This window comes from Brassica napus, chromosome C2, assembly GCF_020379485.1.
Source record: "Brassica napus cultivar Da-Ae chromosome C2, Da-Ae, whole genome shotgun sequence".
Lineage (NCBI taxonomy): Eukaryota > Viridiplantae > Streptophyta > Magnoliopsida > Brassicales > Brassicaceae > Brassica > Brassica napus.
Genome location: NC_063445.1, coordinates 31,376,718 through 31,389,612, shown reverse-complemented (window position 1 = coordinate 31,389,612; position 12,895 = coordinate 31,376,718). Strand labels below are relative to the sequence as shown.

Sequence of the window (12,895 nt, the reverse complement as noted above, 5' to 3'; positions counted from 1 at the left end):
CCAAACTATCAATTTGGAGAGAAATAAATCTACAACTTTTATTTCGTGGACATCTAAGATGATGTCATAGTTATAGATATCTGATGCTATATAATAGTTATTGCGTGGAAATAGATAGTTATTATGTACACTACCTACCTTACGGATAATACATAAACCAAGCAGCAATAATATTCCTTCTTTTTGCATCAATAATATTCCTTCTTAATGAATAAAAAATTCCGATTTTGTTATAGATCTTATGATTAAAACCATCACCGACCTAACTATCTTTTGCAAGTTATAAATTTGATAAGTCTTTTGTAAAAAAAAGTAATAATATGATAAGGAGATGAGAATACAATAAGTTATTGTTGCATTAATCGGAAATTAGATTTAAATTTTGATTACGTAAAAACAAATGAAACTTAAGGGCAACCAAATAACTGGTTTTCAAAGTTATGCTGTACACAAATCTGTTTATTTAAAATGATATGATTAGATTAAAATAAAATGTGAATTAGTTTAGTAAAAACAATGATGATCTAAAATGTTTCCCTTAAAAAGGTTTGTGTTGAGGATATAACTAACCCCTGTGTAAAACAATACAAGCCTTGAAGTGTTGTGTCTTGTGTAGCATTTTTGTCTTCCTCTTGTTCTTTGGAGGCTTTAGACAGAAATTTATATCATTTGCATATAAACCTTGACGTAATGTGTAACACCCGTATTTTCCGAAATAACTTAAATAAATAAAAAGTCTGAAATTTCTATTTATTACTTACCAAAAGTCAATTTCAAAGTTGTAAATCAAAATAACATAATAAATCTCGTAAATATCGATAAAAGCATAAAAACTGTAAGTCAAAAAAAGAAAGAAATAAAACTCCCAAAGCACCAGTCCGATAGCAATCACTCATGCTCGTCAGTCTCACCTGAAAGGGGAAAGAAAGGAGGGGTGAGTAACAGGGGAGTTACTCCGTGAGGTATGAGATGTTAAACCGCAAACCACTGACTCAGTACATAGCACTACGACCATGTAGGCCTAGCCCTAGCATGAAACAAACACAGTGTCTAATACACCACATAAAACATCCAGTGCGCTGATAGTACATGCTACTCTATGCATCCCGCATTTCCTCATAAGGATATATGTATATCTCCAGGCGTACAGTAGTCCATCTCTGTACTTCCAGAATCTGCGCGTCGGTGACTGATACAAACGTCTTTGTACCCCCGTAATCTCACTGCTCGTCGGCGGCTTACACAAACGTCTTTGTACACCCGCAATCACACTGCTCGTCGGCGGCTTACACAAACGTCTTTGTGCACCCGCAATCCACACAAATGGACTTATATATTTATATACATATATATAGCAGTTTTAACATCACTCAATTCATTCAACCGTTGAATCATCTATTATCCTATTTTCGATTTAACAATCAATAACAATAATAAACAAACAAGACTTTCAAACAGACTCAATTCACAGAGACGGATCATGTTTCGAAAGTAGACTTTCCATAATAGTAGTACTAAACTAGCTCGGGATTTAACGGAATAGCTCTCACCTTAGTCAAAACCGGAGATGGAACGGAAATTCTTGAGAAATAATAAACCTTATCCAAAAAGCCTTGGTCTAACCTTTATAAAGAATTACTTGTTGAATAAACCACACCTAAATTCCACGCTTCCTTCCTACGCATGAAAATTAAGGTTATCATATATATTTTTTGCAACACAAGAAACAAGAATAATGCTACTTAATCTCACGGCTTAAGCTTCTCGGTACCTCACGGTTCAAGATGGTGGTGATCAACGCTTAACTGAAAGTGGGGGACCAAGCTTGGGGATCAAGAAAGAGTTAGAGCTTACCAAGATCCCACGTCTCTCTTTGGTTATAGAGACGTCACAATCGCCGACAACAAGGTAACGTCTCCGGTGGTCAGCAAAACGTTGCGGTGCAGATCAGTGATTGGTCACGCGTTGAGATGGTGGCTACGGCTCCGGCTTTACTTGCGATCTCTCACTTGACTTTTCTCACGGTTTGATGCAGATGATGGCGGTGGTGTTGATACGGCACTAACGAAGTGATTCTCCGGTAACCACGTCTTCTCTTGAGTGCATCTCTTTATGATGGAGATTAGATGAGAAGAGAAGAAACAACTTGGAATGGAGATTAGGTGGTGATTGTTTGATCCAAAAATGGTTTTTATGCTGAAATGTTTGTTGAATCAATACAATAAAAGAATCTAAAAATAAAAGATTAGATTGTTGCGGTTTAGGAAAAATCTTGAAGAATCAAATGAGAAATGAACATCAAAAAGAATTTATAGATCGAAGATTGTATTACAAGAGTGATCAAGTAAATCTAAATCTATAAATTCTTTGTAAGAAGTGTTTAATGTGTAAAATGAGAGAAGAGATCCCTTGCTAAAGAGATGTGTCTCTTTATTTATACAAGGAAAAAGCTAGGACATCATAATAAAATGAGCCTAGCTCATTGTCTAATGGGTCTTGAGGGAGGATGTAAATCCACCCCCAACAGTAAGTCCCCCCAAGTTCGTTGAGAGAGATAAAATCGATCTCTGCGAAGTTTACGAATAGGGTTTATTAGACAATGAACTAGACACACTCATGCCTATGACGATTTAGGCGAGTTTATTTCGAACTTGTGCCTAGTAAAAATCAAGTTTGCTTTAAACTCGTGCTTAGCGAAAGACGAGTTTCCTTGACTCATGCTAAGACAGAGGCGAGTTTACTGAGAACTCGTGTCTAGTGGAAGGAGAGCTTCTGTAAACTCATGCCTAGCCAAAGATAAGTTTTTGTAAACTCGTGTCTAACAATAAGCGAGTCGACTGCAAACTCGTGCCTAATAAAAAGCAAGTTCAATTTAAACTTGTGCCTAAAATACACGTTTACCGAACTATTGTCGATCCGAAATCTCGTGTTGAGATCGTGTGTGCCGAGCAAGTTGTTGGCTTGTGTGTTCGTCAGGCTATGATGATGTTGAGAAACGTGCTGGTCTGTGTCGCTTGTACTGCTTCCGACGAGCTCGTAGCTAAGAGCCATCTTTCGAAGCATGAATCGTTTGTTGATTCTTTTTCTCTTTGGCTCAACGATCTCTGGTTCACAAAAGTATGGTCATGATCAGATCAATATAAACCAAAAAGAAACAAGCGACTTTTGCATAACGTACGGACATGATAATTGCTAACTAGTTATACTAAAGGCCATCAGCAATAACATAAATCATGACACAGCTATGATGAGAGCGTGACATATGTATAATATAACTTTAGAGTTTTTTTTTTAATAATAAACCACAGCTATAATGTTCACCATGACACATATGTATAATATAAAGGTGATTAATGCACGTGATGATTCAGTTAAAGGGCTTGTCTTTGCGGTGAAGAAATGGTTGGGAGCCTTTCTTTATTTCCTTCTCACTGTAAGAAACAGAAGCAGCTCAAGAATTTACTGAGTTTTGCTGAGTTGCAGGGAGCAACTAGTGGTGGCTTCTCGGGATCTTGTTGCCAAGGATACAAGAAGAATCAGACTCTTCTCATCTTCAGTTGCCGAGATCTTCATTGATCGTCACAAGAGTGATCACATGAGCTCTGAGAACTATATAAGACTCTCAACTATAAGAACTTGGTGCTGAGGTACGCAAACATTTAAGCTGCTCTAGAAAATACAATGAGCTTGAATTTGTCAAGTGGCTGGCGAGATGGTCTTCTTCGACGAGGAGCTTGTGCCGGTTACGACAAGCTTGTCTCGAGCGCCTGCTTGATGAAGAACCAAGATGTTGCGAAGAAGCAAGATGTTGATGACGAGATGTTGATCTCGTACCAAGCCATGCTATCGTAGTTGCAGGCCATGAAGGCTTTTTCCTAGATCATGTGATCTCTACGCTCCCACGTTCCTTTTCACCTTCAAGAAGGATCGAGAACTTGCAGCTTCTTGCAACTCAACAGCCAGCTCGGAATGTGAAAACCTTTGAAGTAGAGACGATGAACTCCACGTGTTCTCCTTGTCGGCAATCTCCGGAAAGCTCGTACCTTTGAAGTCCTCTGGTCCGGAGATGCTGAACTGACCCACTCAATGGATGTTTGGTGAAAACTCGAGATGGCGGTCTCAGACCACTTCAACCCGAAAGCTCCTCGTTGGTGGGCCACGATTGGTGATTTTAAGTAGATGTTGGAGAGAAGCTTGAACAATCCCGGAAGAGCAGTCCCAGAAGCTTTACCGGCGGATCGAGACTGAAGCACCATGGCCATTGCCGCCAAGATCAAGCTCGTGAGATCAAGCCGGCGTCGAGTTCAATTCTCGAGCTTTGTTGCGGTCTTTCTGAGCCAAGATGACTTGGAGCAGATCGCCACCATTTATCTTTTCTCCTTCAGTCACAGGCTAGCTCGTCGTTGGCGGGGATGGAATGTAACTCGACCGATGCGGGAAAGCAACAACAGCCTCATCGACATCTTCCATGTTCGATTCAATCTTTCAGAGCCGTCGTCGGTCATGACTCCTCCTTCTCCCCGAGGACTCCTCTGGCTCGATCTCCCCGGCGACTACTGCGATTGTGGACCAGAGACGCGTAAAGTCATCGACTTTTTGATCCCCCTCCCGGAGGACGAGCCTTGAGCTTCGTCGAGTAGACATCGGAGACGACACGTTCAACTTCACCGGCGGATCGAGACGGCAAGCTTCACCGGCGGCGTATATGAGGATCGAGATGACAAGCTCTATCAGGATCTTTGGCTCTTTGGTGGGTACATAAAAAGCAAAGCTTTTTCGTTGGTTGAAGAAAGCTCCGAACTTTGACCAATATCTCTTGCTCCGTCGAATCAAACCCGTGTGTTGGTGAAGAAACAAGAAGACATTGTTGATATTTATTTTATTTTATTTTTGTTTCTCTCAAGTTTTGATAGATTTCAAGATAGTTATCCTTGAGCCCCCTCCTTCTAGCGCCAACTGTTTGATCCAAAAATGATGTTTATGCTGAAATGTTTGTTGAATCAATACAATAAAAGAATCTAAAAATAAAAGATTAGATTCTTGAGGTTTAGGAGAAATTTTGAAGAATCAAATGAGATATGAACATCAAAAAGAATTTATAGATCGAAGATTGTATTACAAGAGTGATCAAGTAAATCTAAATCTATAAATTCTTTGTAAGAAATGTTTAATGTGTAAAATGGGAGAAGAGATCCCTTGCTAAAGAGACACATCTCTTTATTTATACAAGGAAGAAGCTAGGGCATCATAATAAAATGGGTCTAGCTCATTGTCTAATGGCCCTTGAGGGAGGATGTAAATCCACCCTCAACAGTGATCGTGAATAGCAAATAGGGGAGGCGGCTGGGACAATCACGATGTTTTAGGTTTCTTCAAGGAGAAGTAGATATATATATGATATATCTATACGGGCCCATTTAGCACTACACACAATTGATGGTAAGTTTGGTTTAATTATAATTCAAATTAATGAATTAAAAACCGGTTCGCATAACCGGGTCGTTACAATTCTCTCCTACTAATGAAGAATTCGTCCTCGAATTCAAATCCTAAACCGAATGTCTAATACCATCAAAACGAAATCCAAATAATCAATCATCATCAAAATCTCAATCTCTCATGCCTGTTGCTGGAACCGTCTCTCATACAACCAACTTTGATTAAAATGGTCATCATCCCTGCATATCTTCTCTTGAACCTTGTGGGTGCCATGGCTCACCCACTTGCCGCCGCTCTTTCCGAGTATAACTGATACATCTCGATGAATACCAACAGCTCCAAATCTCTCTGCGCCGGCAAAAGAAATAAGATGTCTTCAACTTGACTTAACTCTGTTAAAAAAACGCTTGGCCGCTACAGACACTCCGAACTATGTGAATCTCCCATGTCAAATAAGGTGGAAGCTCTCACACTCGACCGAAACTGATCTTACAAATTTGTTTTTTTTTTTAACACATGATAACCGTAGAAGACATCATGCACACACATACACCATAAACTACCAAGGTGAAAGATACATACCATCAATCGGCTCGACCCTCATTGCCTCCTGCAGCAAATCTTCATGGGGCGATGGCCGGACGCTTAGCCGGCGGTGGAAGTGTAGTATGTCCCCTTGCTGGACACTCTCTGAAATAATGACCCGTCTGACCACAATTAAAGCAACTACCAGGTCCTGCTGCTGGAGCTGCAATCTGCCCAGTACCCTGACCATCAGCTGGTCTGCTCCGACAATACTTGGAAACATGTCCCATCCTTCCACAACTAAAACACTGGACGCATTCTCCAAAATGGTGGCGATGGCACTTGTCGCAACTAGGTGCTCCTAACTGTTCCATGTTCTCTTTTGTGGCTCTGAACTCTCTCCCGACTTAGGTTGAGTTGCTTTGGAGTATTTCTGCTCCTCAGCAATACATGCGTCTTGCACATCAGCTTTCTCTACTAGATCCTCCAAGCTGGTGTAAGTAACCATACTGCAACTTCGCGGAGATCAACTCGCATCCCATCTAAGAACCTCCTGATCAAGTCCTCTGCATCGAAATTATTACCAGCAAACAAGCGGAGTTGGCAAAACTCTCGCTTGTACTCCCTGACACTCCTAGTACCCTGCCTCAAATGCTTAAAAGCATTCTTCGCCTGGTGCAACGCTTCTCTGGGAAATTACTTCTTGTCGAATGCAATGAGGAAATCCTCATAAGTCATGTCGCCATCACGCATCAATCGCACTCCATCCCACCATACTAATGCATCCCCACGCAGATACAACTCTGCAATATTAAGGCAAAGGCGCACTGGACAATTGATAGTCTGCAGACACGTAGCCAGCCTATGCTTCCAATTATAGGCCTCTACAGGATATATTGTTCCCCCAAAAGTCTCCAAATCCACAGATTTCATCTGTCTCATCACTCGCATAAGCGTCTCATCAACCTCGGGAACTTGCCCTGGAAGGACAGGTGGTGGTGGTGGTGGAGCCTGAAAAACCCCTGGAACATGCTGGATAGGGGGGCTGCTGCTGTCCCTGAACCTGAACTGGTGGAACCGGCTGAATAGGGGGCTGCTGATGCCCATGAACCTGAACTGGCGGAATCTGCTGACCCTGCTGAGCTGCAGCCATCTGCCTAACCACTTCTTGTGCAGCTACTCTAGCAGCCTCCTGGACAGCTTGCTGGACTGCTTCCTGTGCGGCCTGTCTGGCAGCATCCTGCACCATCTGCCTAAGGGCATCCTGATCAATCGGTGGAACTGGTGGCGGCACATGCTCATCTCCACCCTCTCGAGAAGCACTAGCAGCCTGAGTGCGAACAACTCTCTTACGCGGCGGCATCTGAAAGAAATAGTAACTCAATTAACTTCTGCCGAAACCGAACACCAACGATTCAAGACATAATGCCAAACATAAAGGTGCTATTTACTTTTATTTTTAAAATCCCCATATTCCCATAAATATTTTAAAAATCGTCTAAAAACCAATTAAATCTGAGTCCCACAAATCGCCATCCCGGGTCAGAGCCGGGACGGAACCCCGCTCTGATACCAAATTGTAACACCCGTATTTTCCGAAATAACTTAAATAAATAAAAAATCTGAAATCTCCATTTATTACTTCTCAAAAGTCAACTTCAAAGTTGTAAATCAAAATAACATAATAAATCTCGTAAATATCTATAAAAGCATAAAAACTGCAAGTCTGAAAAAGAAAGAAATAAAACTCCCAAAGCACCAGTCCGATAGTAATCACTCATGCTCGTCAGTCTCACCTGAAAAGGAAAAGAAAGGAGGGGTGAGTAACAGGGGAGTTACTCCGTGAGGTATGAGATGTTAAACCGCAAACCGCTGACTCAGTACATAGCACTACGACCATGTAGGCCTAGCTCTAGCATGAAACAAACACAGTGTCTAATACACCACATAAAACATCCAGTGCGCTGATAATACATGCTACTCTATGCACCCCACATTTCCTCATAAGGATATATGTATATCTCCAGGCGTACAGTAGTCCATCTCTGTACTCCCAGAATCTGCGCGTCGGCGACTGATACAAACGTCTTTGTACCCCCGTAATCTCACTGCTCGTCGGCGGTTTACACAAACGTCTTTGTGCATCCGCAATCACACTGCTCGTCGGCGGCTTACACAAACGTCTTTGTGCACCCGCAATCACACTGCTCGTCGGCGGCTTAGACACAATTGATGGTAAGTTTCGTTTAATTATAATTCAAATTAATGAATTAAAAACTGGTTCGCATAACCGGGTCGTTACATAATGTTTTAACACCCAACTAATCTTTCTCAGGACCGGCTTTGACACTCGATAGATCTTGGGACAAAATTTTAAAATAGGCCCTCCAACATATAAAAACATACTACTTATAAAACTCTTACTACAAATAAAATACTAAACAACAAATTTGTCCATTAATATTTTTTTCTTATCAAAAATTTACCCATAGAACATTTCTGAAATCTTATTACATAAAGTTGTGTTTATTCACTCCAGAGGCTGCCACATAAGATTCCATCTAGGAAAGTCGAGCTCTCTCGCGCTGACATGTGTCCCGTCCGTACAAAACACCGCACTTCATTTACACTGGTTTGATGGGGTTTTATCTGATCCTTGTGTGTTTTCGTTTTGGGCTCTAGAAATAAAATATTTTTGCGGCCAGAGATGATGTATTTATGCGTAACTTTAATTCTAATGAAACGAAGAGAAGGAGATTGTCTCTCCCCTTTGATCGATGGTGGTGACGCCTGAGCTTCTTCGCACTATCTGAAACGGTCTGATTTATGGCGGTGAACCTGCGACTATAAAAAGGTTAGATATCCTCCTCTCAAAATAATCTTCTCAATCTGATTAACTTACGAAGTTCTCCACTTATCTTATTCGTCTCAGCGACTTTGACGCCTGCCATGGCAACCCGCGACTTCGCTTGTCATCTCTGACGCGGATGCAATTGATCTCCGGTTGGGATTGCCTCCCTCCATCGTCGTGTCTAAGCTTCCTCCGCCGCGTGAGCGACGTTCATCTTTTCACTACCGTGACCTTTAAAGCTCACGATGAACAGCCATCTCAGCTCCCAAAGTCGTCGATCTCACCTCAAATTGCAGAGGATGTGAAGCTGAGATTTATTCTTCATCAGGCGACGAGCCTAATCCTCTGAAGAGCTTGAGATCGACTGATATAAAAAAAATAGTTTACATCCCTTCTCTTTTGTTTTTACTCTATCTGATAAACTATTTAAGTTACACATATTTGCAGTTTGGTCCTTTCTCTTTTGATTCTTGAGCGTGAGCTTCGCCTTCTCCTTTGTCTTGGTGCTTCTCCGAGAGTCTCTGCTTTTTGATCGGTCCCGTTACGGCGAAGAAATACACCGCCGCCGGAAGTTTGAAATCGAAGAATCCGACCGGATCTAAATCGAGTATAAGCTCTTTCGAGGATGATGATGATGTTGGTGATAGGGGTTTGTGGTGAGGAAGAATCAGAGAGTGGAGGATGTCGATCTGAGTGGAGGTGAAAGATCTTCGTGTAGGGAGCTGGCGAGAGCGATTTTGAAATTGGGAGAGGTGTACGAGAGGATTGAAGGGGCGAAGTAGAGGATGATGATTGAGTTGGATAAGCCGATGATGGAAGCTGCCAAGGAGCTTGAGTTGTAACGGAAGAATATTTTGATGGATATGTAGATGGAGCTTGAAAGATCCAAGCTTGGCAAGCGTAGAGTTGCTGCTTCATGTAAAAATATAAATTTTCTTTGTCTCTGCTTAGCAACTTGTGAATATATGTAAAGTTTTGATTTTTATGTGCTTTTATATATTGAAACTTAAGCTTGTGAGATTTCTGACTGTTGATTTGGAACCATATCTTTGAGCGTCTACTCAATTGAGTTACTGAAAACTTGAATTGTGCTTTTTTGTTGTTGTTCTTGTGTAGGTAAGAAGTTGTAGGGATTAGATTGTGGAGAAGCTATACTGTGATAGACAAGGAGCAGTGGTTGGATCTGAGAGCTCATTCGGAATTAAAGAAACTGTTATTTTTTTTTTTTGACGAACGAAACTGTTATTATTCTTTCTCACTAAGTTTCAAATTAGAGCAATGTTTTTTCTCTTTTGTTTATTCTCTTCTATAAAGTACATCGGTACCAAAGAACCTCATATAAACTAAACAAATACTAAAACTCATATGAGGTTTTTAGTATTTATGAGGTTCTTTGACCAATCTGAGGAAACCAAGATGCAATCAATTTCCAAAAACCGGCCAACCAGATATCAATTTGGGAAAGTTTCCAACCAATTCGATTTGGTCCGGTCCAAACCTATCTATGGAAACCAGGAGATACTCTAGACCATTCAGAAGACATCCAAGACGTCCTTAGCTACACCAGCATCCAGAGGATCAGGCGGATTCTCTTTACCATCAAATTTCCTTATTTGGATGCGTTCACACCATTTACTTGCAAGGAAAGTCGTCATCAGCTTATGGCAAAGGAGCAACGACCATATTCTTCATCAAAGCCATTCAGAGACATATCAGGAAGACTTCTTGACCGTTGCTCCCTCCAGAAGCTGTCCAGATACAAAGGCTCCACAAGTTTCCTTTTGTCTCAAGAGCAAATCAAGCCTAACGGCTACATTCCATGGAGTCATCAAAGTTTTGCTTCCAAAACTTTTACTTCAAGTTTATTTCTTTCATTTTATCATTTTATGACTGTTAGAGTCTGTCATTATCGAGCATATATAAGCTCAAGTCATTTGTCTTTGTAAATCACCCCCATTTTGAATGTAATAAGAATTATTCAGTTTTTCTAGTTTTGTCAAAACTATTGTTCTAAGTCTTTTGAGTGTGTGTGAAGCAGCTCCAAAGCATCTTGACTTATCAAGTCTCCTTTCCATAGAGTCTTGTGGCGTCCTCAATCCACCATCACTTCCATCCCATTCGTTTTCCAAGCTTGAGCGTGATATACATCGAGCAAGCAAAGCACCATCTCGATCCACTTCAATCATCAACTGATTAGGCTGAGAGTGTCACACGACCAGCAGCCTAATTCCATCATATCCCATCTTTTCAACTATCTTATTTTATCATTCATAAGCATTTCATTCATTTTTGTTTGCATTTGTTTCAGGTACAACTAGCATTCCATTCATATCTCCCACCCGATCATATATTTGGTCGATCCATCAAGCTTCCATCATCCATCTTTCCAACCCTGATTTCCAGCCTGTAACATTTGGTATCAGAGCCAAGCTCCTGAATCAGGTTATCATATCCTTTCATCATTCATATTTGCTTGCATTTGTTTTTTCCATCCATAAATCGAAAACTCCATAAAAACTGTTTCTTTTGTTTCAAGTTTTGTTTCAAGTTTTGTTTCTGCATATTTTTGTTCTTGCTGTTCATCATATTTTAAAACCACGAAAAAGAAAAGAAAAAGCTTCAAAACGTGGAGAGCTCTTAAAGAAGTCATGAGATATGAGTTTTCACCAGAGTTTACAAGTTATGAAATCCAAGAACTATACCCAAGGAGATATCTAACTCATGGTTCCAAAGAAGCAAGAAAAGTTGTAGCACAAGAAGGTCAAAGAGTCTTGCCTAAAGAAGACAACTTTCAGCCAAACCAGGGGCACGCCATTGTCCATTTCTTAGATCAGAAGAGTGACATCCCAAAGGCCATGAAGATGAGTAAAAGTGTCGGCCAAAACACTTTGATCAGGTCCAAAGGAAAAACAGAGCAAGCTATTGTCCAAGTAAAGGCTAAGGTAAGTCCTATACTTGATAAATCTTTTCATGAATCATCTACCACTTGTATGATGCACTTGTCTTTGTCCAAGAGTGTTATTACAGGTATTAAAGAACCTACATCCCACAGAGATGACACACCAAGAGAAAACCTTCTAATGGATCAGAAGGACAAGCAATCCAAGTTGTTTAAAGAAGCAAAACCAGTAACCAAAGTATCAAACCAAGGTAAGTGTCTAACATCACTTTTAGATACTGGTTTAAACGTGTATATTACTGGTACAGGGATACCATATGAGATCCATATGCTTACTGAACTCACAAGGGCCGACCCAGAACATGAGCTCAATCAAAATCCACACCACAAGTGGAAACCGAAATCTGAACAAAGAATTGTTCAAGTGCCCAAACCTGAGGTAACTTTCACTCTAGATCATCATGATATTACTAATCCCATGACATGATTGATATGCTTGTCTTGTCCAAGAGGAAGTGAAATAGTTACAGGAAACCAAGGTGGGAACAAGCCAAATAAAGAACAAGAAGTTCTTACGGCCAGAGCTGACATTAAGGTTTATTGTTCTTTGTTTTCTTCAGTTTATAAATCCCTCTACTTTGGTATAATACACTTGTCTTTGCCAAGATGTTTTTATCCAGGGATAAGCCAAAAAGAACATGAAAACCGAGCTGGGGTATCAAAAGAAGGCTGCAAAGAAGAAAGCTTCAAAAAAATCCCATCGGATAATCTTTTGTTACTAGGAGAATCAACCCCAAAGATGGTCAGAAACGAGGCTACTAAGAGTGTGAAGGACCATCAAATCAAGAATATATGAAATGAAAATGTCCAGGATAGAGGCGTGATCATTTCCCATCTGTTCAAAGAAGAGCCATCCGATGCACAATCCATCCCCAGACCGAAACAAAACCGAGGTAAGACTTTGGAATCTCAAAAGAGAATGAAAGCTGACTTTCTCTATCTTGGTGCAGTATATCCAGTTTCGAGGTCAAAACTTTATCAAGGGGCAGGGTATGATGCGGTCATCAAATCAGCAGCTCGACCAGAGTGTCACCAAACCATCCAAACCGGCCACTATGGAGATACCAGCGACAGAGGATCAGTACAAGGAGAATATCTCAACAACCAGAAGGTTTTTTTCC

The 12,895-nt window shown here is 40.8% G+C and overlaps 1 protein-coding gene and 2 long non-coding RNA genes across 6 annotated transcripts; 1 reads left to right on the top strand and 2 right to left on the bottom strand.

Moving 5' to 3' along the window:
- Positions 1-725: 725 nt before the first annotated feature.
- LOC111205052 lies at positions 726-4,862 on the bottom strand. 3 transcript variants are annotated; one of them, XR_007319715.1, is made up of 3 exons: positions 1,772-4,862; positions 1,551-1,677; positions 726-911 (listed from the first exon to the last, which is right to left on the bottom strand). It is a non-coding gene; the product is annotated as an uncharacterized LOC111205052 (long non-coding RNA). The 3 variants fall into 3 exon arrangements; XR_007319716.1 differs by having other exon boundaries at positions 726-1,677; positions 1,772-3,104; positions 3,464-4,862; XR_007319714.1 differs by having other exon boundaries at positions 726-1,677.
- Positions 4,863-6,062: 1,200 nt separating this feature from the next.
- LOC106357631 (DNA-binding protein HEXBP-like) lies at positions 6,063-6,338 on the bottom strand. The gene has a single exon (XM_013797308.2). It carries the CDS (start codon positions 6,336-6,338, stop codon positions 6,063-6,065), a length of 276 nt encoding a protein of 91 aa, XP_013652762.1.
- A 2,260-nt stretch (positions 6,339-8,598) lies between these two features.
- Positions 8,599-10,105, top strand: LOC106426619. Of its 2 annotated transcripts, XR_001285346.3 has the most exons (3): positions 8,603-8,818; positions 8,897-9,733; positions 9,932-10,105. It is a non-coding gene; the product is annotated as an uncharacterized LOC106426619 (long non-coding RNA). The 2 variants fall into 2 exon arrangements; XR_001285343.3 differs by lacking the exon at positions 9,932-10,105 and having other exon boundaries at positions 8,599-8,818; positions 8,897-9,835.
- The last annotated feature ends 2,790 nt before the right edge of the window (positions 10,106-12,895 follow it).

Excerpts from the sequence above, each read along its gene's own strand:
- LOC106357631 (XM_013797308.2), bottom strand. The coding sequence starts at position 6,338 with ATGGAACAGTTAGGAGCACCTAGTTGCGACAAGTGCCATCGCCACCAT.